Source organism: Ruditapes philippinarum, unplaced genomic scaffold (assembly GCF_026571515.1).
Source record: "Ruditapes philippinarum isolate M1 unplaced genomic scaffold, ASM2657151v2 ctg6359_1_1_1_1, whole genome shotgun sequence".
NCBI lineage: Eukaryota > Metazoa > Mollusca > Bivalvia > Venerida > Veneridae > Ruditapes > Ruditapes philippinarum.
In genome coordinates this window covers 38,766-65,755 of record NW_026858642.1, presented here as the reverse complement: position 1 = coordinate 65,755, position 26,990 = coordinate 38,766, and the positions used below count along the sequence as shown (strand labels likewise).

At 33.2% G+C, this 26,990-nt stretch overlaps 1 protein-coding gene across 4 annotated transcripts in view; it reads right to left on the bottom strand.

The window, feature by feature from the left end:
* LOC132753812 (V-type proton ATPase 116 kDa subunit a 1-like) overlaps positions 1-26,990 on the bottom strand; it is a 42,671-nt gene that overhangs the window by 3,884 nt on the left and 11,797 nt on the right. For 3 of the 4 annotated variants that reach the window (XM_060744344.1, XM_060744345.1, XM_060744346.1), the window contains 13 exons: positions 26,901-26,983; positions 26,253-26,346; positions 25,461-25,673; positions 23,593-23,743; positions 22,420-22,559; positions 21,580-21,716; positions 20,187-20,283; positions 17,399-17,517; positions 15,854-16,005; positions 15,177-15,310; positions 14,081-14,185; positions 4,152-4,220; positions 1,218-1,265 (listed from right to left, as the gene is read on the bottom strand). In XM_060744344.1, coding sequence (XP_060600327.1) covers positions 1,218-1,265; positions 4,152-4,220; positions 14,081-14,185; positions 15,177-15,310; positions 15,854-16,005; positions 17,399-17,517; positions 20,187-20,283; positions 21,580-21,716; positions 22,420-22,559; positions 23,593-23,743; positions 25,461-25,673; positions 26,253-26,346; positions 26,901-26,983 — 1,542 coding nt within the window. The remainder of the gene's footprint in view (positions 1-1,217; positions 1,266-4,151; positions 4,221-14,080; positions 14,186-15,176; positions 15,311-15,853; positions 16,006-17,398; positions 17,518-20,186; positions 20,284-21,579; positions 21,717-22,419; positions 22,560-23,592; positions 23,744-25,460; positions 25,674-26,252; positions 26,347-26,900; positions 26,984-26,990) is intronic. The other variant, XM_060744347.1, reaches the window with a different exon arrangement.

Genomic DNA, 26,990 nt, shown 5'->3' with positions numbered 1-26,990 from the left:
TGGGTCAAAGAAATCTTAAGTTATTGGGCGGACAAGGAAAAACCGATGGACGGCCGGACGGACAAGCTGATTCCAGTATACCCCCTTACAAGTTTATTGTGTGGGGGTATGATTATCTATAAACATGCAAAATATTACAGAAAAGTGAAATTAATCATGTTAGTAAAACCACTAACCACACCAATGTATTTACATGCAGCCTGTTTTCCATACAAAATTATCTGATTTCAAATACATGTAGACATGGGTTCATTCAGTAGGATATTGTATAATCATAAAACTTATCACCCCCACCCCCCATTATGATCCGTGCTTTCTTGCTTCATTAGAACTGACTGTTATAATGGACAGAAGACTCTTTCACATAAATATTCCAATACATGACCTGTGTACCACAAAAATCTTTTTACATAAACTAGCTGATAATATTATATCCATTGTCCCACAAAAAGCTGCCCTTTGACATAAAATGTTCCTATATATAATCTGTGTGCCATAAAAAAATGCCCTTTCACATAAAATGTTCCTATACATGACCTGTGTCCCTCTTCACATAAAATGTTCCCATACATAACCTGTGTCCCACAAAAAAGCTGTCCTTTCACATAAAATGTTTCTATTTATGACCTGTGACCCATAAAAAGCTGCCCTTTTCCCTAAAATGAACATATAAATGACCTATGTCCCACAAAAAGCTCCCATTCACATATATGTTCATATTCATGCTAGCTGTGTCCTACAAAAAGCATTATCATAAAGAAATGGAGTCTAGCACTAACTGTTACAGTAAAGTTTCATAGAAACCTGGATTTAAGGGTTTAATAATTTCGGCCAGTTCATATTCAATAGACAAGTATATAATTATCCGAGCATTCCCCCTTAAACCCTAAAACTTCTCCAAACTACAATCCCTGTGCAATATGACAACAAAATGCAAAATTGAAAAAGAGGAAAATACTGTGAAAAAATCGACTAGCAACCCTCTATACCCTTAAATATATAAATTACTAAGTGAGTAATTCAATATTGATTACAATTTGAAATAGGAAAGCTTACAAATTGTACAAAAGAGAAGCAATAACAGCAAAAAAAAAATTTTTTTTCGAAGGATCATCGCAACACTGTTCTACTTTGATCTACATAGACCATTCAGTTACAACAATGTAGCGCTAAAGCCTTGATTTTATATCTGGAATACAAAGTTACAGTTAACTTACCGACAATTCTATGCCAGACTGGGATTTATCGTTCCCTTGGTCAACAGACTGCATAGAAAATGTGCCAAACAGTGACAAAAAATGAGCAAAAGATAACAGAATATACAATATAAGAATATTTTACACACTGACTGCTCCTTAATATTTCATATCTAAAGTGCTAAGTTTAATCCCCTGTCCCTTAAATGCATCTTAGCCACCACCCACCCATTTTCTGTTTTCAATATTTCTCATAAATTTTTCACAGCTCAAAACTTTCAATAGGCCATACTGACCAGCATTTTTATAAAATGGCAAAAATTTTAAGTACATGTACACTGATCCTTTTATTTGAGAGGATATAAGGAATTTTTGTTGATGTTTTCATACAAATTTATTAGAGATTCAACATCATTTATAATGAAACATTTGCATCTTTATATTGATATTAGTTCAAACTGGGGTTTGGGGTTTAATGAAAAAGAATTTTGTTACATTGACCCAAGTTGTCCGTCAGTACATTTTTTTGTTACACGAAACACAGCCTACTGTATTCATGTTATTTAAATACATTTAGCAGATTTTTCACAACTTTACATTTGGTTCAAGACTTTTTGCAAATGTAAAAAGAAAACAGACATGTGAACAGATAAGCAAACTGTTAAATCACAAATATTATTCTCAGGGGTATTTTTACTTTCTGCATAGTTATTTTGATAAATAAATATAATTTGACCTTTTTTGGCAAATAAAGTTCCTATTAATTTCATATATTAAGTAATATATTGACTGATAATTGTGGGTGATATCATGCACTCTAATTATTGAAGTCATGAAATAATGACTTCACAATAAACATACTAAATATAATTTATTGAATTTTGTTTCATTTTCATTTAAAATACTGTTTGCAAAAAACTATGAAGAACTTCATTTATTCTTAATAAATTATTTTCATTAGCATTCAAATATTCATACATTTGCTTCTTGGTGTTTTTTGTTGCTGTGTGTTTTTTTAAAAAAATATATCTGTAATCATTAATGTGATAAATATACAACAAAATTCCTGTTGTGTCATTTTACATCAAAATAGCAACATATATTAGTCATAGAAGCCCATCAACAATGCACACTAAGATTGAAGTCTTGAGAAAAAAGCAGTCTCAGTTGAGAAAATTCTCAAATGTTGAGAAAAAATTTAGTGAAAGCCAACTTGAGATTTTTCTCAGATGAGTAAGAATCTCAGTCAAATTTGAGACAATCTTAAGTTGAGATTTATCTCAGTTTGAGAATGTTAGTGAAAGCCGGGCCTGTTGACTGAAATCAAGAATACAGAAAGGTCAAATGTTAAAGTAACCTTAGAAGACCATGATATTTTCTAGTGTTACCCATTTATCATTTATTTGATATTATAATTCTATTTTTAGAGATATATGCAGTACATAAACATATTAAAGAGCTAGTCAGTATTAAAATAAAGCTTCAACCATGCATAAACTAGTAAATAGCAACAGAATACACAAAGATCTTTGAGAAGATTTTTCTAAAATCCCATTAACATCAGCATCTTGAGCTATTTATAGATTAGTGCAGAAAACCAATTGTTAAAAAATGACACAAAGTAATAGCTTAAAATAACAGAAATTTTGAAATTTACAACTCAAAAGCTGATAAAAGCAAATATTTATGGTCAAATAATTTAATATAATCATTAATAAAAACTATTTAGTCAATAGCAACATAGCTGCATCAACACACAGTGAACACAGTTTAACAGGTATAACCCTATATGAATGTAATGGGCCCGCTCTGCTCTGACTTTGGGCTAAAAATTTCAACAGTCAGCGGTAGACAATCTAATCCAACTACACGAAATATGCAAACTGGACAGACTTTATATTCGTGTTTTTTGTTGTTGTTGTTTTTTAAACACCCACTTATTCCAGTTCTAGTCATATTTCGGACCCAATCCACCTTACTAACTTTCCTAGATAGCTAGCCAGTCATAAAAAAATCATATTGCCCAGTTAAATTTCTGATTTTTCTGCAAGCGATTGACTACTAATCCCACAAGATTTCTCTATCAGCAGTGTCTGAGACAAAAGACCATTTGAGCCACGTCACAACAAAACCAACATAATGGGTTTGCGACCAGCATGGATCCAGACCAGCCTGCGCCAGGATCCATGCTGTTCGCTTACCAACTCTATTACAAGTAGAGAAACTGATAGCGAACAGCATGGATCCTGATAAGACTGCGGGGATGCGCAGGCTGGTCTGGATCCATGCTGGTTGCAAACCCATTATGTTGGTTTTGTCGTGATGCGGCTCATTTGACTCAATATCTGAGATCAAAATTTATGTCATTGAGAACTTTTGCCTTGCCAGAGGATTGAACCAGCACCCCTGGGTTACTATTCCAATGCTCTCAATCCCATAGAAATAAGTGGGCTAAGACTTATCTGTTACAATGATGATTTAAACAAATTTAATATGAAAACAAAAATAAATGTACAATTATCTGCAGAGACCGTCAAGTTAAAGAAAGCAATAACTTTTTGTTCACCTATCTGTTGCAAAAAGACAGCATGATGATGAAAAAGTCAAGAAATCTTTACAAAAGTCTTTCACATGATATGCGTCTGCTTATAATATTTATATACCATGCATTCATCATATAATAATAGAAATATATTATATATTATAATTATATTATAATTATTACACTATCACTCACTATCATCAGTGACCAAATTCTACCAGTAATTTGTTCTTGACTACACAAATTTTGCATGCATTCTTTGCATGAGAAGAGAGTGCCACATAAAAGCAATGCTATACAAAACGAAAAAAGATAATTACAACAGTTAACTGAAACATCTAAACATAATTGACTGAATGTTTAACATAAGATGCAATAGTTATAAAGTTTTCAAATTGAAATTTTGTACATACTTCCTGTCCGGGTGGAACCTCGTTTGGTACAAGACGCTCGTGAGACACGGCACTGAGGCCAGTCTTTCTCTGAAATTACATAACATATTGATGTTTTTCACATTTAGCAATTATTACCTCCCCTGGCCGCCATTTTGGGGGTCATTCCTAATACATGTTTATCATATGCTTAAGATTAGATAAAAATCTTTTATTATTTTCTATCGTCATCATGAAAACTGATTAAAATCTTTTACATATTCAATAGTGTTAAAATAATATTTTGCTTCATATGTATTAAAGAACTTGACAATTCACTTAAATCATCTGTTTATATTGATTTTTCCATATTTTGTCAATTAAATTATATCGAATATTGACCCCCAAAATGGCTGCCACTTTTGGCAAGGGAGGTAAATATTGTAAACAAGAGGGCCATGATGGCCCTGAGGTCGCTCACCTGTATATAGCCCCCCCCCCCCCGGGCCAATTTTTACCCAAGGGCTTTTATTTGTTTATTTCAACAGACTTGGTAGACACCCATAAGAAGATGTTTCATGCTAAACATCTAAGTTCTAGCTCATTGGGTTTTTATAAAGAAGATTTTTTAAGTTTTTACTATACACATATAGTTAAAAACAATGACACCCCTGGGGCAGGGCCAGTTTTGACCCCCGGGCTTTTATTTGAACAAACTTTGTAGATATTTACTTAAAGATGTTTCATGCTTAATATCTAAACTCTAGCTATTTGGGTTTTTTCAAAGAAGATTTTTAAGTTTTTGCTATACACATATAAGGAAAATCAATGACCCCCCGGGCGGGGCCAGTTTTGACCCCAGGGCTTTTATTTGAACATACTTGGTAGAGGACACCCATTAGAACATGTTTCATGCTAAATATCTTAGCTCTATCTCTTTGGGTTCTTTAAAAGAAGATTTTTTAAGTTTTTACTATATGCATATAGGGAAAATCAATGACCCCCTGGGGCGGGGCCAATTTTGACCCCAGGGCTTTAATTTGAACAAACTTCGTAGACATTCACTAGAAGATGTTTCATGCCAAATATCTAAGTTCTAGCTCTTACGGTTCTTTAAAAGATGATTTTTTAAGTTTTTACTATATGCATATAGGGAAAATCAATGACCCCCCGGAGCGGGGCCAATTTTGACCCCAGGGCTTTTATTTGAACAAACTTGGTAGACACTCACTAGAAGATGTTTCATGCCAAATATCTTAGCTCTAGCTCTTTGGGTTCTTTAAAAGAAGATTTTTTAAGTTTTTTACTATATGGCAAATAGGGAAAATCTATGACCCCCAGGGCAGGGCCAATTTTGACCTCAGGGCTTTTATTTGAACAAACTTGGTAGACACTCATTAGAAGATGTTTCATGCTAATATATCTTAGCTCTAGCTCTTTGGGTTCTTTAAAAGAAGATTTTTTAAGTTTTTACTATATGCATATAGGGGAAAATCAATGACCCCCTGGGGCGGGGCCAATTTTGACCCCAGGGCTTTTATTTGAACAAAACTTGGTAGACACTCACTAGAAGATGTTTCATGCCAAATATCTAGCTCTAGCTCTTACAGTTCTTTAAAAGAAGATTTTTTAAGTTTTTACTATATGCATATAGGGAAAATCTATGACCCCCTGGGGCAGGGCCAATTTTGACCCCAGGGCTTTTATTTGAACAAACTTGGTAGACACTCACTAGAAGATGTTTCATGCCAAATATCTTAGCTCTAGGCTCTCTTGGGTTCTTTAAAAGAAGATTTTTTTAAGTTTTTACTATATGCATATAGGGAAAATCTATGACCCCCTGGGGCAGGGCCAATTTTGACCCCAGGGCTTTTATTTGAACAAACTTGGTAGACACTCACTAGAAGATGTTTCATGCCAAATATCTTAGCTCTAGCTCTTTGGGTTCTTTAAAAGAAGATTTTTTAAGTTTTTACTATATGCATATGGGGAAAATCATGACCCCCTGGGGCGGGGCCAAATTTTGAACCCCAGGGCTTTTATTTGAACAAACTTGGTAAGACATTCATTAGAAGATGTTTCATGCCAAATATCTAAGCTCTAGCTCTTAGGGTTTTTAAAAGAAGATATTTAAAGATTTTTCTTTCGGTTGCCATGGCAACCAGAGTTCTGCATGGAATTAAATTCTTTGAACAATTTTTAAAGGTGACCACCAAAGGAACATTCCTGTGAAGTTTGGATGAAATTGGCTCAGTGGTTTATGAGGAGATGTCGTTTAAAGCAAAAGTTTACGGACGGACGGACGGACGGCCGGACGGACGACGGACGGACGCCGGACGAAAAGCGATCACAAAAGCTCACCCTGTCACTTTGTGACAGGTGAGCTAAAAATCAGGAACAATCTATTCTTAGCAATACCATTGTTTCTTTCATTGTTTTTATAACATTAAACAAAATACATTTCACAGTTATCAATACACACAACCTGTATTCTATAATTTTGAAATTACTAAACTGTCAAAATCAGTATCTATATATAAAGAAATTTTCACGTTTTTTGAGTGCCTGAGTAAATTGGGTGACTGAATATGGGTGACTGAATAGTCAAATGATATGGGTGACTGAATAGTCAAATGAGTGAATGAACCAATGACTCAAGAACAAAATAACTGACTAAATAAATGTCTAAGTAACTGAATGAATGACTGTCTAAGTAGCACAATGAATGAATGAATGAATGAATGAATGGTGGAATGAATGTCTAAGATGCATAATGAATGAATGTATAACAGTAAGACTGAATGACTGACTGAATAAATGTCTAAATAATTGAAAGTGAAAGAACTGAATGTATAACTGACTGATTGACTAAAACAAATATATGAATTTATGTAAAAATAAGACTAATAATATCTGTCATATTTTGCGGTTCGGATCGTCATATCTATATAAATCAGTATTTTTCTGTAACTGCTAATTTTTACACATTGATCATTTAAACGAAGAAAGCCGGCTAAAGCTACTGTTAAAGTGAAAAAAAATTGTTTAATAAATGAACTGACATTTTCATTAACTTTCCAAAGTAGTTTAAAAATTATCTAATACTCTAATACTGAGGGTCACTTAATCTACATCATTCCTTTACTTTATCATTATGGCATAAGCTTTAATACTTAAATTTTCAAGTACAATGGAATTAGTGATTAAAAGCCCTGTCTGATTATATAGATAGAATAAGTAATAAAAAATTTTGCTTCATTTAAAGTTTCATAAATGGTAAATAACAGTGCAATTTTAGTGCAAATACCATGCAAGAAACAATAACTGGGTATATAGTGTGACGATTGTGTTCAGAAATAACAAAAAATTAAACAAGAGGGCCATGATGGCCCTGAGGTCGCTCACCTGTATATAGACCCCCCCCCCCCCCCAACGTTGCAGGGCCAATTTTAACCCAAGGGCTTTTATTTGAACAAACTTGGTAGACACCCATAAGAAGATGTTTCATGCTAAACATCTAAGCTCTAGCTCATTGGGCTTTTTAAAAGAAGATTTTTTTAAAGTTTTTACTATACACATATAGTTAAAAACAATGACACCCCTGGGGCCGGGCCAGTTTTGACCCCAGGGCTTTTATTTGAACAAACTTTGTAGACACTAACTAGAAGATGTTTCATGCCTAATATCTAAACTCTAGCTATTTGGGTTTTTTCAAAGAAGATTTCAAGTTTTTGCTATACACATATAAGGAAAAGCAATATTGATCCCCGGGGCGAAGCCAATTTTGACCCCAGGTCTTTTATTTAAACAAACTTTGTAGACACTCACTAAAAGATGTTTCATGCTTAATATCTTAACTCTAGCTATTTGGGTTTTTTCAAAAAAGATTTTTTAAGTTTTTGCTATACACATATAAGGAAAATCAATGACCCCCGGGGCGGTGCCAATTTTGACCCCAGGGCTTTTATTTGAACAAACTTGGTAGACACCTATTAGAATAAGTTTCATGCTAAATATCTTAGCTCTAACTCTTTGGGTTCTTTAAAAGAAGATTTTTTAAGTTTTTACTATATGCATATAGGGAAAATCAATGACCCCCCGGGCAGGGCCAATTTTGACCCAGGGCTTTTATTTGAACAAACTTGGTAGACACTTATTAGAACATGTTTCATGCTAAATATCTTAGCTCTAACTCTTTGGGTTCTTTAAAAGAAGATTTTTTAAGTTTTTACTATATGCATATAGGGAAATCAATGACCCCCTGGGGCGGGGCCAATTTTGACCCCAGGGCTTTTATTTGAACAAACTTGGTAGACACCTATTAGCACATGTTTGATGCTCAATATCTTAGCCATAGCTCTTTGATTTCTTTAAAAGAAAATTGTTTAAGTTTTTACTATATGCATATAGGGAAATCAAGGACCCCCCGGGGCGGGGCCAATTTTGACCCCAGGGCTTTTAATTTTGAACAAACTTGGTAGACACCCATTAGAACATGTTTCATGCTTTATATCTTAGCTCTAGCTCTTTGGGTTCTTTAAAAGAAGATTTTTTAAGTTTTTACTATATGCATATAGGGAAAATCAATGACCCCTAGGGCGGGGCCAATTTTGACCCCAGGGCTTTTTATTTGAACAAACTTGGTAGACACTCACTAGAAGATGTTTCATGCTAAATATCTAAGCTCTAGCTCTTATGGTTTTTTTAAAAGAAGATATTTAAAGTTTTTCTTTCGGTTGCCATGGCAACCAGAGTTCTGCATGGAATTAAATTCTTTGAACAATTTTTAAAGGTGACCACCAAAGGAACATTCCTGTGAAGTTTGGATGAAATTGGCTTAGTGGTTTATGAGGAGATGTCATTTAAAGTAAAAGTTTACGGATGGACGCCGGATGAAAAGTGATCACAAAAGCTCACCCTGTCACTTTGTGACAGGTGAGCTAAAAATCCTAAATTTTGAAAATGATTTTTTTAAGGAATTACAATGAAATTAAACCAAAAAAAACCCATCAACTTTTCAAATACATCAATGAATACAGGTAAAGACTGTAATGTATTATACAGTATATCAAATACCATAAAAGCTAATTCGCCTGATATGAAAGGCTTTCCCGGGAAAGGAAATGGAGAACTTTTGGAAAAAACCCCTTCTGCATTTATTATTTTCAAATCTAAAGGGTTGCTATCTATAAAACTTATTTAAAAAAATGCAAACTTTTCCCTTTTTGTGCAGTAAAGGGTTTAAATTTCCCTATATAATTTAAAAAGGGGTTAAACCCGTAACTCCCAAGGGGAGGATACATAAAATCAAAACCCAAAAAATTACTGTAACTTATATTTTAATAAATGGAAACCTTTCCCTGACAAGACCAAAATAAAAGCGTTTGCGAACCCCGCATTTTGGGTCCAGACCAGCCCGAGCATCCACGAGTCTGAAACCAACCAAAGTTTTCCCTATTTATTTTTCTACTTGTGAAGGTTTGTAAAAATGAACAGCATGGATCCTGACTGCGCGGATGCGCAGGCTGGTCTGGATCCGTGCTGGTCGCAAACCCATTATGTTGGTTTTGTCGTGGCGCGGCTCAAATGTATGTTCTAGCTAACAGAGGGAGACACAAACAGAATACAAACAGATGGTCTGATGTAACAATGGAATGTCATATCACTAGGCAAACTAAAAGAATAAATAAAGATTGTGATGAAATGGGCCCTTAGCTATATGTTAGTTATTTTTCTATCATCATTATTATATAAACTACCATGTCAAGGGCTTATTGAACAGTGTCATTATATATTTGACATTTTAGGTTCATTAAGTTTCTACAACATTCCATTAAACTAAGGAGATAGTTTTACATGTTGTCCCTTGAAATAACTGCTATTCATACACAATATTATAACCTACTGCAGTGTTCTAACGACAATCATTGTCAAGGTCATTTCCATGAGCCATGAAACCATACAAGGTCATTTCAATACACTTAGAATCATAATCAAAGTCTTATATTTAGATGTGCAATTATAGCTGTTACCTAAAGTTTCTAGAAAATATTATGACCATTGGACATTCTTAGTATGTGACAAAAATACCGGTAGTCATTAAACAGCCTGAAAGATAGACAATGCAACAATTTTTCTAGCTAAACAGATAAATCTTAACATAGAAGGCAACACAGAAGACAGACAGACAGACATGAGCATTATTCTATCAAGGTATCTGATTAAGTTACATATCTTCTAGTTCTAGCTAAACAACAACAAGAACCAAAATACAAATAGCATTTATTACCTAAGTAAACACTTATAGTGATGACAAGGATTTCATGACAACCTGGCAGATGCGTAAATACCCTCCAATTTATAGGCCATATTTATTAACTAGTCATTCTTTTAAGTCAGGTATATTTACATCTACTTAAAACAATGACAAATATTGTTTCAAGCAAAGTGAAACCCCTGTCAGATACACATTTTTAACATTTGTTTAAATTATAATATATTTAAGAGGATATTATCATCTGGAACTTGGTTGTACTGAAGGGATGCAAAAACCCTTTGCTTAATTCAAATCGACAGGAAAATGCCTGTCTTATAAATGGCCATTTTTTAAAGAAAAATAATTTTTGTTGTTGTTGGGGGGGGGGGGGTATTCTTTTTACCACAATTCATGGAATTCACTTCCTCATTCTCAGTGTACAATAAGCAGACTGCAACTTAGACATTAAGAATCAATTGATTCATTAATGCACCCAATCTCAAGACTTTTTATTCTTAGCCTGCCTATGGCAACTGGTTCTACCTGTGTGACCAGTGCAGACCAAAATCAACCAGCCCATATGTGCTATTGTGCCATCTGACCTGAGGGTTTGCATTGTTCCCTATTCAGTCACTTCATATTTTAAAATTTTTCTTAAAACTGAAGAATGGTCAAGGTTGAAATTTTCCTAAAATTGAAAAATGGTCTTGTCTAGATTAAAACTGAACAAGTTTTTTTTACAATAAATTATATAGTTTGTACAGGTTCATGAGGGCCAATGAATTGACTGATTAATTGTTTAAATATATCATAATTATATTTTTCAGTTCCAGATGACAATATCTTTGTTATACATAGCCATCAACAAGCATATATATATAATATAATACACCCAACAACTGCTGCGACACTGAAAGCCTTCTATTTACTTATAATACTCACAGCTTCAGCAGCCTATAAACAGTCATTCCAACATGCAAATCAGATAATTACATGTATATAACATGTAAATGTATATAACAAAGACATAAGCAAACACAAGAGATTGAGATTATAAATTTGAATTCTTGAAGCAGTCTACAATAACGTGCATAGTGATTGGTTATTCTAAAATTTGCAAAAATTTGAATTAAAGGCCCATTTAGCCCTAGAAATGCTTTTATTTTTTAAAAGATTTTTATTCATGGTGCCATGTTAATAATACAGTTTCTGAAAAGATACTCATTTGCCAATTACCAGAACCATATTGTGGTTCTCTTGCTGTTTGACAATTACTACAGTAACTGTAGTGAGTAAGTATTTCGTATGGAAGTCAAAATACTACTTTTTTACATTTTGCTACTTTTGTGACTACAAATTTCACATTCAGTGCCACTTTTTTTAGACAATAAATTCTCTTAAACATTTTTTAAATGTTATAAAACTCATGTTTGTCTTTTCTCAAGAAGAAAAATTTTATTTGTTGGAGACATAATGTGCCTTTAAGCCAACCAGAGTCAAGAATTTTAGACTGGTCGTTTGATTCAAATTTTATAACCTCATGGCCAGATTTAAGCAATTTGCCCATTTAAAAACAAAATTAAAGTGGCCATTTACATTTGTACACTAAAATGAAAACATTCTGTAATGATAACAATGATGTCATGTCAAAGATAAATACACGGCCATGCAATACCATTTTTATGGAGTCACAAAAGCAGCACGGGCTTATGATAAACAAGAGCCACCGCTGGGCGGGGGGGAACACTCTTCCTTTTAAATTTTTCTAAAAGCAAACAAATAAACAGTTTAAAAGAAAATTTAAGTAAAAAATAATAAGATTTTCGTTTTTTTTTTAAAATTCTAATAGGTCTGTCTAGTCACACTAGTCTTGTTGTTTCACCCAAGCATGAATCCTTTCCATAAATAAATGACAAAGTCTGGTCTACTTAAAGTCCCAAGTTTTGTTGTGGAAGAACTTAAAAAATTATAATCAAGGTACAAGTTTGCAGACAGCAACGCCGAGGTGACTATAACAATACCTCTATTTTCTTTTTTTTTTTTTAAAAGGTCAAGCTAAAAATATTATCAAGAGTCGAAACAGAATCACTCATTTACTGGATGCAACAGAATATCCTGTTTAAAAAGACAGAAGATTTATCATGCAAAAGGACAATTATATATTTTCAGCTTTCCAACACTTGTACAGCAGCCATGCAAATACAATCTTTCTGCTCTGTATGTAAGCAGCATGCATTTTTTACTGACAAGTATCATTATCCCACTTCTATATATAAATTACTTTATCATACGGAAGGCTCTATAACTTTTTATACATATATAAATTCAATACAGATAAAGTTACTTGATGTATCAATGTTAAAAATTGATGAAATCTGAAGCTTTTTTTTTTTTTTGATGACAATAAAAAATCTACAGTTTCTTTTTTGTTGTACAAAATCTTAAGACTATTTTGGTTTAACAGTATCATATGAACATTGTTTTTTTTTTTGTATTATTTGTTTGGTAAATTTTGGTTGGGTATGAAATTGCACAGACACTGTAAAGGTCATATGGCAACATTCCAGCCTTACTGGTAAAGGATAACCTCAGTGACCATTCTGTGCATAATTCATGGCACAAGCCCGAGTAAAACTAATCTTTAGTAAGCAAGCTGGTGGGACTTCAACCCGCAGCAGTGAGGGGCAAGTAATTTGAAGTCATTGGCATAATTGCAAGTTGGTTTAACATACAGGTTTGAAGAAATATAAAAAGTATATAATGAAATTAAACATCAGTGAGGGGCAAGTAATTTGAAGTCATTGGCATAATTGCAAGTTGGTTTAACATACAGGTTTGAAGAAATATAAAAAGTATATAATGAAATTAAACATTTCATAAATTTCCTACACCATAAAACAGTAAAATTAAATAAACATATCATGTCCAAATATTCCTTCTCATTCATATAATTTGAAATGCAGAAATGCAGCTATAACTTTATAAACATATCTATCTGACTTAAATATTTAAAAAAAAAAAAACACCTAAAAAACCCCAACTCCAACTTAACAAATTCTTGAATTCTGCTTCTCTAAGAATTCTGCACCTGTATGTACAAGATCTCCACTTATAAACTTCAACTTCTGAACACTTAAAACATTACACTGCATTGTATATTATACCAACTCAAAATATTAGTGATAAGGATTTTTGATTGGTTATAGGGCCTAATATAAACAAGCATTAGTTTTGATATAAATCTATATTATTTCATTCAATTGTGTAGCCCCCATATATAAGTATATAAAATTATATATAATATAAACATCATGATTGTCCGATGAAAATTGACGTTACAAATGAGCAGTATCATAATACAATATGAGCCGCGTCATGACAAAACCAACATAATGGGTTTGTGACCAGCATGGATCCGCGCAATCTGATCAGGATCCATGCTGTTCACTTACAAACTCTATTACAAATAGAGACTAATAGCGAAAAGCATGGATCCTGATCAGACTGCGCAGATGCGCAGGCTTGTCTGGGTCCATGCTGGTCGCAAACCCATTATGTTGGTTTTGTCATGACGCGGCTCATATATAGTTATACAATATACAAGTATAGTGTAGAACATGTACAATATACATGTATAGTTATAGAATATGTACAATATCATGAACTTGTGAAAGTTAGATGTAAAAAAACAACAACAAAAAAACCTGTCTCTTACCAAAACTTTCAGATTGTGCTGGTACCGAAGCCAGAATGGTTTTACCAGTAGTAGAACTGGTATACATAACACTGCAACCAATATCAAAACTGTCTGTATAGTTTGCTGGAAGATAAAAACAAAGAATAATTAATATAAAAAAGACATAGTAATATCAAACCTATACACAAATTATTACAATAAAACTGTTGTGCTTGTTTGTTTGGTTTAATGGCGCACAAACACAGTACAGGTCATATGGCAGGAAAGAAACAGGAAAGATGATTTTGGCTAACCTCTGCTGTTACAAACTTCAAAGCAACAGCAGGGGTCAAAACCACCTCACCTGTTGGAGCCAAGAGATGCACAGACTCCAGTTTAACCCATATAGTCACCTCTAGTAAGGCTCTTACAATCACACAGTGATAAATGGTGGCTGAAATTCTTATGCCTCAACAATTAAAGGCAACACCTCAGCAACAAAGAGCTAAGCAATGCATTTCTAATAATATACAGTTTAACCATTATAAAATCTTTAAGTAATTAAGTATAAACAATTGAAAAATTGACAAAATACACTCAACCAAAAAAGAAGCTTTGACTAGGTTTGGATGTAGATTCTTTTGTAGTGTATTAATTTATCATTCGAATTGAAGTATGGAAGGGGCCTATTTAAAAGATACAGTGCTAGAATTGTTATCAAGATCAAGGGAAATAACTCTGATCATCTGCTATAAATTTGTGTCAAAACACAAAGGTGATTACATATTTTAAGAAGTTATGATAAGATACACACTGGTCCACTTCTAGACAGCATGACAGACAAACAATTGCAAATCTATATCCTTCCATCCAATGTGTTTGGCTTGAAAAAAAAAGATACACACCAAAAATGTTTAATCCTAACTTGTTATCTGCTGGAACAGAAAATACCTAGCCATGCCACTAGAATAATGCCATGCCAGCCTGCACAGGCTCTATCCTGTTGGTAGTTCAATTTTTTTGCTTTTTTTTTTGTTACTGACTATCCTTGACTTCAAATGGTATGCTTCAAATTAAAATCAGACCAATACATTACAAAAAATTAGAAGGTAAAGGGATAAAGAAGTCATCTTACCTGGTTGGCATAAAAGAGGGTCTGTGAGTCACAACCCATCTCTTTCTGTGTATGATTCAACATGCTACTACAGTGGTATGCCTCTGGTACCATCGTTGGTTCCTTGTACTTCATTAAGAACATGTTGATAAACTCTAAAAAAATAAGAAATGAAACAATTTTCTTGTACTCTCACTAAAACATAACAAGCTTTCTTGTTTCTAGTATAAAAAGAGATGCTTGTGAAACATTTTAACAACTTTTAATGGAAACCAATCAATCATGTTATAAGTCACCCTACAAAATCTTAAGACGGCAGGCCAGCTCTTGTGGTGAAGGTCATTGTTACCTTGACCCGAGGACCTTAAAACAAATAAAGGTCATTAACAAGTCATGACAACTCTCCAAATCATATGAGATAACTGCAAAATATTCTCTTATTACTACCCAGACGGTGGGTTTTTTAAGGTCACTGTCACTATGACACTAGGATCAACTGCCTCAAGTTAAACACGGGTTGCTTCTACAAGTTATTAAAAGTTTCCCCACTTTTTTCCCCCCAACACAGTATGAGGTGTCTTGAAAAAAAAAAGCATTCGATAGTTTATACACAAGCTAACCAACACACAAATACAAAAGAAAAATAGCTCTACTTCTTTGAACGAGGCCAATATTAATGAAAGGCGTACAATACTTACGGATAAGAAGAGCCGGTGTGCACGATGCACATTGTGCATTGTAGGTTATCCATTTGAAGAATACAAGAGCCAAAAGGTATCCAAATATACATAAAAGGAATAAAACCTCAGGAATAAATTGGATGAAAACGTACAGGTAGTTGCCAAAATGTCTGCAAAAAATAACAAATAACTAGGTACAATATATGTAACTTTTAACAACACATAATTCACAAACAACATTTGATTAGCAACACATAATTCACAAAACAACATTTGATCTAAGCATCTGATTTGGGAAAAGATAGCAATTTTGATTGTGTTGTGAAGTTAAAATGTGGGTATTAAATGAAGTTACAAAGGTTGGAAGGCCTAAGAAATTAATTACAAAGCATTTTTCAAAGCATTTTTCATGACAACACTTTTTTTAATGAAATCATGTCCAACGTAATATGACCGGAAACCATCGCTTTTTTTATGCTGTGCAGTGTGCATATATCATGAATTATTATATGATCTAAAAATAGCTGCAATCTCATTGGTCCAAACAGTAGTCAACAGAACTTTTTATAAACTCATATTCACTGGGTGTAGTATCATATTCACTGGCTCAATTGGATTTTCCCAGTTAAAATAGATTGAGACTCATATTCAATGATCATACACCGTAGACTGATATTTAGGCGTGCTGATTAAAAAATAATTGTTGTTTTTTGTTCTTTATGGCATATTTCTCGATTGAAATATCATTACTTTACTATTATACTATAAGGCTACACTGCAATGATGAGTATAAACTTGAATTATTTTTTTTATGCGCAGCGTTCGAGTACTCGTTGCACGCCTAACACGTGCGTCTTTTTTCCCGCGCTTCAACGAGGCAAAATTTGTACATGTATATAAGGATGTTCTTTTGCGATTTTTTTTATTAATTAGACTATTCATATAATAAAACAATTATTGACTAGTGAGCCATTAAATATGATGTGATATTCACCGGCAGAAAGTCATATTGACCTCGGCTATCGCCTCGGTCAATATGTCATCAGCCGCGCCATGACAAAACCAACATAGTGCGTTTGCAACCAGCATGGATCCAGACCAGCCTGCACATCGTCGCAGTCTGATCAGGATCCAAGCTGTTGGCCTACAAACCCTATTTCAAGTCGAGAAACTGATAGCGAACAGCATGGATCCTGATCAGACTGCGCGGATGCGCAGGCTGGTCTTGATCCATGCTGGTCGCAAACGCACTATGTTAGTTTGTTCATGGCGCGTCTCATTTTCAGAGTCACTTGTTCTGCAGGAGGAGTAGCTTCTATATCCAATGTGCAGGCAACATTTTTCGAAAACTACTTTTCCTGCATCAAATTCTCTTAAATTCTACTCATAATTACAAGTGGATATTTTTAGATCTCTGTTGAATAGCCTATTAGAATCCAAGTTTTTCTCATTTCAAGTTTATTTAAAAGTGACCCTGCAATATGTTTTATACATACAAATGTAACGAGTAGTTTACTACAAAAGAATACCGAGTTAATATTAGAATAAACATAAAATACTAACATGTGGTTGACGACACTCAGCATTACACCCAACAACATCTGAGATACTCCAAATATCACGGACAGTTTCATCTTGAATGAGTTGGTAAATGTAATCTTGTTTGTACTAGCTTGCCAAATCTAAAACATATGTAACTTAATAATAATAATGATATTTATAACAAGAGCTGTCGGTAGGACAGCACGCTCGACTATTCTAAGTGATTGATAGTAAAAGAGCCTTTATAATGTTAAATTTTTTAAGTTCACAAAAGAGCTTTTTTTTCCCATAAATTCATGTTATAGGCCTTAGAGAGAGTCTAATTATACAGTATTGGCTTGACTATTCGGAAGGTAATGTCACAAGGGTGTTTAATTGAGTGAAATAATACTAATTACCTATGAATACATAAATTTGACAGAAAATGTACAAAGGCTTGTTATAAAGATGTTTTATCAAGTTAATCACTGCTTTACTATTATGAATGCATAAAATTGTCCCAAAAAAGGTACAAACCCTTCAGTAGTTATTGAGATAACAGCTTACAAGCAAAACTTTACTTTTAAGTTGAAAAAGGGGAGAAAAATCAGCCTAAATGCAAGATAGAATTATGGATCATTGTCAGTGACCTACAATTATAACCCTAAATGCATATGTGAAGTTTTAAATAAATATCTTTAATAGTTATTGAGATATGTAAAACTATCATGTTAACATTAACCAAGAGACTAAGTAGAAAAGGGGATATGAATCAGCCTTAATGCAAGATAGAGTTATGGAACTTGGTCAGTGACATACAATTATGACCCTCCAATTATGACCCTAAGTGCATGTGTAAAGTTTCAAGTAAATATCTTTGTAGACCTTTAACCTTTAACCAAAATTTCTAAGTTTCAAACGGGCAAATAATTCTGCAAATATTGCAGGCAGAGTTATGCAATTTTGCAAACTGATATACATTGTTACTATAAAAGAGTATTTGAAATTTCAATTGAATATCTCAAGCAATAATTAAGATATTTGACATAACAAAAAAAACTTTAACCAAAATTTCCAAGTTCCAAAGGGGTATAATTCTGTCAATATTGTAGGCAGAGTTATCCAACTTGTCAATCTGATGTACCTTGTTACTATAAATAAGTATTGTAAGTTTCAATTGAATATCTCAAGCAATAATTGAGATATTTGACTTTACAAAAAACTTTAACCAAAATTTCTAAGTTAAAAAGGGGCATAATTCTGTCAATATTGTAGACAGAGTTATCCAACTTGTCAATCTGATGTACCTTGTTACTATAAATAAGTATTGTAAGTTTCAATCGAATATCTCAAGCAATAACTGAGATATTTGACTTTACAAAAAACTTTAACCAAAATTTCTAAGTTAAAAAGGGGCATAATTCTGTCAATATTGTAGGCAGAGTTATCCAACTTGTCAATCTGATGTACCTTGTTACTATAAATAAGTATTGTAAGTTTCAATTGAATATCTCAAGCAGTAATTGAGATATTTGACTTTACAAAAAACTTTAACCAACGCAGACGCCGACGCGGACGCTGACGCCGACGCCGGGGCGACTAGAATAGCTCTCATATTCTTCGAATAGTCGAGCTAAAAAGGACACAACAGATTTGCATGAACAGAACATGTATTTTACTAAAATAATTCAAACAGGTATGAAAGTGAATTATATACAAGAAATTAGGTTTTTTTTTTTATCTATATATCAATGTATTGCTGATATTTGTCATCCGATATTGATGTATCGTCAATATGCTTTGCACTGAATCAATGACAGCTCTAAGTACAAGTATTTTGTCTACAATTCATTTTTTGATAATAATGAATGTTTGAAAATTGATTTAAACAATTTAAGACTTGTAGAATTTCTTATTTCTAAAGGAATAGGTGTTCCATAACTTCATCTAGAATAAGAAAAAGTATGTTCCAAATAATTTGATTTAGGTTGTTTATTCACTGATACATATATGATAGTCCTCTTGAATCCTGTCCTGAATTATTTCATAACAAATTTAGAACTGTCCACTGGTACTGTAAAATATGAAGGATTTGACTAACAAAATTCCAAAATGTAGCAACCAATTCTCTTCATACAGATTTTATTTCAGTTTAAATTGTGTTGTTAGGTATATGCTTGTAGTTAATCTCACCAATATGTTCCTGGAAACAACCAGTACTGAGCTGTGAAGGTAAAATGAAGGTAAAGTTTTATGCTAAAGGAAACAAAAGCTCACCCTTGATAGGGTTTATACCTTAACAATCAGAAAAAACAATCAGAAATTTTTAGGTAACTTATCGAACGCATTAACCACATGGCCACGCTACCAAAAAAACCCCTTCATTGTGCAATAATAGTTAATTTTAATATCAAAACTTAAGTGACAACTTGACCTGGAACACTCAGGTGTACTTGAGCGCTTTATAAATATACTAAAACAGACTCTTATGAAATTTGACACTAGTATTCATGTGCCTGGTTTAAGAAGTGGACAACTAAACCAACTTTCCTGGCAATTTTCCAAGATTTAATCTATTTTTAGAAAACTTCATTGATTTTGTTACTATTTTTATCTGTCACATGACTTACCATCTTACACTATTTCTATACATCAGATAGATTCATTTTGTACAAATTATCCTGATGAAGAAACTGGATACAGGTAGATCTTACATAAAAAAAAATTCATATTTATCCGGTGTTGACATGTGGTTACTTTGTATTCTTCCTTTTCATCCAACTAAATCACTAGATCAAAACTACCTTTCAAAATTGTTTTTTAAACTTACAGGATCCAGCCCTACAGGATATGGTCCATCAGTAGCATTGTTAAAGAAGTCTTCAGGTTTGAGTTTTAATGATGCTGAGTGGTCTAAAGTAGAATGTCTAAATAAAAGACAGTAAACATTGGTAATGACATAAGTTTTCTTAAAAGGACTCCACTGAGGTTTTTCTTGACTGAAATATTTTTGAATTTATTAATTTTTTGATGTAGGTTTGGACCAATAACTTGTGTGCAAATTTCAGATCATTTGTTTACTCCATTCTTTCCAGTATGATAATTCATATTTACAAAACTGACCCGATAATCGAAAGTGTTTAAAAGCTTTAATCTCAAATCAGGCTGAGAATTTTTACAAAATTAATTTTCAATTTATTTTTTAGTATATTTCAGTATCATCTGGATGTTTTTCTGTTGTAAGTGCATTCGCTGATCTATATAAGAAATGAGCCGCGTCATGACAAAACCAAACACAGTGCGTTTGCGACCAGCATGGATCCAGACCAGCCTGTGCATCCGCGCAGTCTGATCAGGATCCATGCTGTTCACTTACAAACCCTATTAAAAGTAGAGAAACTGATAGCGAACAGCATGGATCCTGATCAGACTGCGCGGATGCGCAGGCTGGTCTGGATCCATGCTGGTCGCAAACACAATATGTTTGTTTTGTCATGACACAGCTCAAATTTTAATTTTTTTGTCTTAAGGTTTGTTGACCTCAGTAGAGTTCCTTTAAAAGTTATGAAAGATAATTAGAATTGATACTGACAGTGTATAGCATATTAATACAGGTTATTAACAATATTTAGCTTACAGGAAAATGTGAACAGATTCATGAAGATAAAAAACATGCATAGACATGCAGACTATGTAAATATTATTATCATAAAAATAAAATTCAATAGGATAGCTCACTATATAAAACTCCTTGGTGTAAAATAGCTTTATCTGCAGGTGATCAATTAATTAATACAACTGTACATTACAGGGTACAGTTTAGCACATATCCATACATAATATACATGTTCCTAATTAGGTTTTCCGTTACACAGACATGGCTTGTCATAAGAAGACAGTTACATAACTTCTGTAACCTACATGAAACAACTTCAGTTCATAAAAGAACTCAATGTTATCACCCTAAACCTTTTGAATTTCTTAAATGTAATTTTTCAGCTTCCATATTTTGATACTGCCCATTATCAATTACGGGGGCAACCTGATGAAAATCTGACAATGGCCAGTAACAGTGTAAAACCTGTTCAGACTGCAAGGATATGCAAGCTAACCAGTTTCTATACTGGTGGCAAAGACTAATCAATTTCAGCAGTGAAAAAAGCTAATTAACACATTAATAAAATCAACAAAAGTAATGCATTATACAATCAAATGGTACTTACGTGTAGTTCGGATGCCAAGAGGACCCAAAAAGGTTGATAGATTTGGAGAAAAAGTCATTATAAATCAGACCAGTATACAGTGAGAACAAACCCATCATCATTATAATGTATCGGCCGCCAAAGAACATATTCCAGATCTGAAAACAAACAATAAACCCTTAATTTGTTTGATTCAATTTTGTTTAATTCATAATTATTCATATAACTTAAAGAAAAAGTTAAATTCTTCATCTAAACAACTGATCAATATTTTAATCATTGATAAAATAAAGGCAAATAATCATTATTGCAATTTTATACCATAACAGTTTGTTACTTTAGAAACCAGGGTGTAACATGTATCAGATTTCTACTTCATTCACCCTAATTCAAACTTATTTCATTTAAAATCATTTATTCTAACACGACCCACATTTTTCCCTATTGAATATAGAAAGTGTGTGTTATTGTGCAATAAAATCACTGTTGACATTATCTTTTTGGACATATGCCCTAACCATTAAAATTGCAACGAGCTGAAAAAAGTACGGAAACAAATCAGGTGCAATTTAGCTTAATATCAGGTATGGCAGCATTTATTTGTTAATGTTGAGTTAGAATCAAAATAATATATCCAAATCGTCAATTTTATCGCTTGATTAAATCACTGCTAGTCAATCGGATGCGCATTATTACCTTGTGATATAATTCCTCGAATGCGAACTCCAAACAGTGATTTTATTGAGCGATAAAATCACAGTTTGGGATATATTATTTCTTAAATAATAAAAATTATTAACCAGTTTATATGACCCAGTATAATCAGTTGTAAGTTTATATAACCGAATCTGCATTTCTTACCTCATTGTCTGATTTCTGGGACAACAACTTCTTCTCACAGACCACCATCCATAGACCAAACAAGAACATGATAAAGCCATGGCCAGTGTCACCAAACATGACAGCAAACAGGAACGGGAATGATATGATCGTGTATGGCGCTGTAATATAAATAAGGGTAGTCATAAACTTATTTTTTGATGTTTTATCCTGACATATGCATCGTTTGTATAATGAATCAGTTTTGTACAAGGGCCCTCAATCTACTAAATATGCGGCTGAATATCGACCACAGTCAACCATCAAAATAGTATGTTTCTCCCCCCCCCCCAACAGAGGTAAAAATTCCCCTCAAAACATATTAAATCGACTGAAAAAAAAAAGAACAGTGTTAAGCTGTTTTCGAGCTGTTTCACAGCTTTTTGTCAGCAGACCAAAAAGGAAATAAAAAAAATCCCTCTTCCACTGAAATTCCTTCTGCTGAGGGTAGCGACCTACTTCCTCCAAATTGGATTGCGGGCCCTGTGTACTGACATTATAACTGTATGTTTGTGTATGAACTGATCTTACTTTGTATTATAATACTGCTCATTGTTAGTTTATGAGATTTCAAAATCAAAATCCAGGGAAAAATTTTGAGAACTGCCAGCTAATGGTGAAGGCATCAGCTTTGTGCCCATAGTACAAGCACAGGCCTGCCACTATAACAACTAGCATTCAGAGATTGTAGACAAAATTGTTTGTTTTAATTAAGATCAATATCTCAACAAACTAACAAGATCTATATACTCAGAGAACATTCTTAAAAGATACATGAAATTTCTTTTAGTACAGGTTACACACTTTATTACCTTTGCTTGGAAGAAATACATCGCAACATCAATATAAACAACACGGTAGGTGTGCGGACTTTTTCCGACAAACATTTTTATCTTGTGTTTAATTAGACATTAAAATATGATTTTTTTTCAAAATGGCTCATATTAAGATTTTTTTATATATATGATCAGTACATGTGCTGGGATTGACAAATATATAATTTATTTGGATTTTAAAGGTGTTTTGAGCTTTACACACCAAGTGTTTGTGTACAGAAGCATGATCAATATATTTCAATGAATTTACTTAATAAGGAAATTATGTTCAAAACTGCTTTTATATATTTTTTAGCCAAAACACCCCAAATTCGCTGACCTGGGTTGACTTCCCGGTATGTGGCAACACCATAAGCATTAACAATACTCTGGAACACCTTGGTGAACCTGTTAGTCATGAAGTAGGTTGGTGGCGTCTCCTTAGTTACCATCCGGTGCAAAATGTTGGGTACATTACTACCACTTAACTCCTGTTAAACAAAACAAAGTAGTTTTTAAACAATGAAGAAATAAAATGGATAATAGGTTAATAATGCACTTTAAAAACAATGGTTTTTTGTATTCATCTAATAAAGACTTATATCAGGGCTCACGCTGTCGGTCGCCATAGTCGCCATTTGCGATTATTTTATAAGATTGGCGATTATTTTTGCATTTTGGCTACAAAATCTGGAGATTATTTTTTACTTCCAACAGTGTTTATATAAGGTGTAAAAATCGATAAAGAATGTAGTAGACCCAATTAACACCAGCGGGGTGGATTTAATTGAGTGTCAACTTTTAATCGGTCACGCGCTGCTTACTTATGATATTGCCCGAGGTGATAAAAATACATGCGAGATGGAAAATTCTATAGATATTGTCCAGCACTATAATAGCCATCAAATATCCGTCAATTAGTCACAAAAATTGTCTTAAAATTGATAATCTGGATATTGACCAACCAAAAATTTACCGTAAATTGCAAATTTTGATTTTTTTTGTTTTAAGCTGCTTGACTAAATCGCCAGTGGAAAACAATGATAAAATATTTAAAAAGTATTAACTTACAAACAACTATTTGCACAACAACCAAAATTGTGAATATTTCTTCAGAAAACAGGAAAAAAACTGATTGTCACATGATTTCGCGACACCGATAATTTTGATATTTATTTAAAGGTGAAAATAAGATATGTTCTGTTTAAAAATCTTAATTATTATGGCAGAAAATTTGTATTACATTGGTGATGATGACATTTTTTAGTAAGTTATTCAGAAAAAAGGCTGCATTCTGTGAATGAGTTTGCAAGTGTTATTTATATACCTAGATCTACTCCAGTAAAAGCAGTTCTGTGTGAAATGTGGAAATTGACAGTGGTTATAGCTGACAAAATTTGATTAGAACACACAAAAGATATTGTCTGATAACAGCATTATGTAAAGTTATAATTATTGTTATACAGTAATTATACTATATAACATGTTCTATAATAGCAATCAAAGTTGTGGTTCTATGTAAAAAAGGTAGTTATCAATATTGTATGTATCAGTTTATTTGAAAATCCTTGAAAAAGTTTTATATGGAATGTTTATTTAATCAGCTGCTTAATATGTTGTTAATCGCTAAATCGTGAATAGTCCGCTGAACTTTTGGCTATTATTTTTTTAAGTTAAAAATATTGGCTATTATCTTATTTGAGCCAGTGTGAGCCCTGCTTATATACAATGACTTTCAAAGTTTTCAACTAAAAGTTCTGCATTTGTGAACAACTGAACATACATAGTGTTGATTTTTCAGATACAAAATCAAATACAGGGTATATCAAATTTAACTTAAAATTATTTGTAAAAAGAATCATAAAAAGCTTGACACCTGCTTGCGTTACACAGGGCTTCATTAAAATTTTAGACTTTTTAGGATTGCATGTAAAAAATATTACAGATTACAATAATTTATTCAAATTCTTGTCCCTAGTAATCACTTAACCATTTCCCTACTAGAACGGTAAGTGATTAGCATTGGCCACCACTTTAGAGCCAGACAGGCCTTCACATCCATGCAGTCGTAGTCTGACCAAGTTCTTTAAGTTACTCAATTTTTTTCATATTAAAATCCCTTAAACTTGGGACTCTTTCAAATTCAAAGCAGGGCAATTCCATTACATATATTCAGCAAGTTCATTGCTAGCTAAATATAAGTTGTACCTGTCCGTGGCGTAGGGCGGATTGTACTTCTTCCAGAACCTTGACCGGAGCCCAGCACTCTGCTATCAGGTTGTTTCGTGAGAAATCAAAGTTACACATGTTCAATGTGTGATAGATAGCCTTGATCTTCTTCACTTTGATAATCCAGTTGTGTATTTCTTTCTGGGCATTTAACAAGACTCGGTAACGGTGCTCCTTCGTCTGCTTTAGAACCTGTCAAAGAAGGATAAAACAGGGTAAAAGAAGAATAAAAACAGGGTAAAAATAAGCAATGCATTACTTTTATTTTTATGGGTTTCTGTAGGGTCATTTTCGATGAAATAGACATTTGACATAAAATTGTTACAAATATTAAAAGAGACATCAACACTTATTTAATCTCATTAAGTTCTGCATAAACTTAAGGAGGCCAATAAACAGACTAAAGTTCTATATAAACTGAATGAGGCCAATAAACAGACTAAATTTCTATATAAACTAAATGAGGCCAATAAACAGACTAAAGTTCTATATAAACTAAATGAGGCCAATAAACAGACTAAAGTTCTATATAAACTAAATGAGGCCAATAAACAGACTAAAGTTCTATATAAACTAAATGAGGCCAATAAACAGACTAAAGTTCTATATAAACTAAATGAGGCCAATAAACAGACTAAAGTTCTATATAAACTAAATGAGGCCAATAAACAGACTAAAGTTCTATATAAATTAAATGAGGCCAATAAACAGACTAAAGTTCTATATAAAGTAAATGAGGCCAATAAACAGAACAGTTAACAAACTACATACAATATTAAGATCCTGAAGCCTTGTGCTAACTCCATTCAACATTTCTTGTCTCTCTTGAGAACTCTCTGGGCATGGGTACAGGGTGGCACGAAATCTACATGCAACAAAACAAACACAAAATAAAACACAAAATGAGACACAAAATGAAAAAAAACCCTGCATTTCTTCCAATTTTCATTCCAAATTTGAATTCTTTGTCTTTGTTTTATATCTAATCTTATTTCTTTATTTTCCTCTTTTTTCCTTTTTGTTTGAGTTTCAAGTCACACCAACACTATAGTCACGTAGCAACTTTTCAGCTTATGTGGTGGAAAAAGAGCTCTGGTCCCCTCTATGCATTTTTTTTTCAGGCGATAGGCACTTGAGTAGAACCAGTGACCTTGTATAATCCAGGTTCATAGCTTCCTCACTCGAAAAAATTCAAGGGTCATGATTAGATTCAGCAATGAGGGGCAAGTGGTTTGAAGTTGGCAACTTAACTCCTTGACCACAGAGGGCACTCTTATCTTTTCCAAGATTTATTCAAAAGTATAAGGCTAACAGAAGAGATAGGTTGAATATACCATGACACAGGACATTGCACATGCTCTGTAAAGGAACAATTACAGTAAAGAAAAACTTTAAACACTTAACATTTAAGGCTCTTACCCTTCACAGATTTTTCTGACCCTCTGTTTGAGTTGATCTCCCTGGAAAAATATGATGAACACTCCCTTGTGTATAGCATCACCCTGCAAT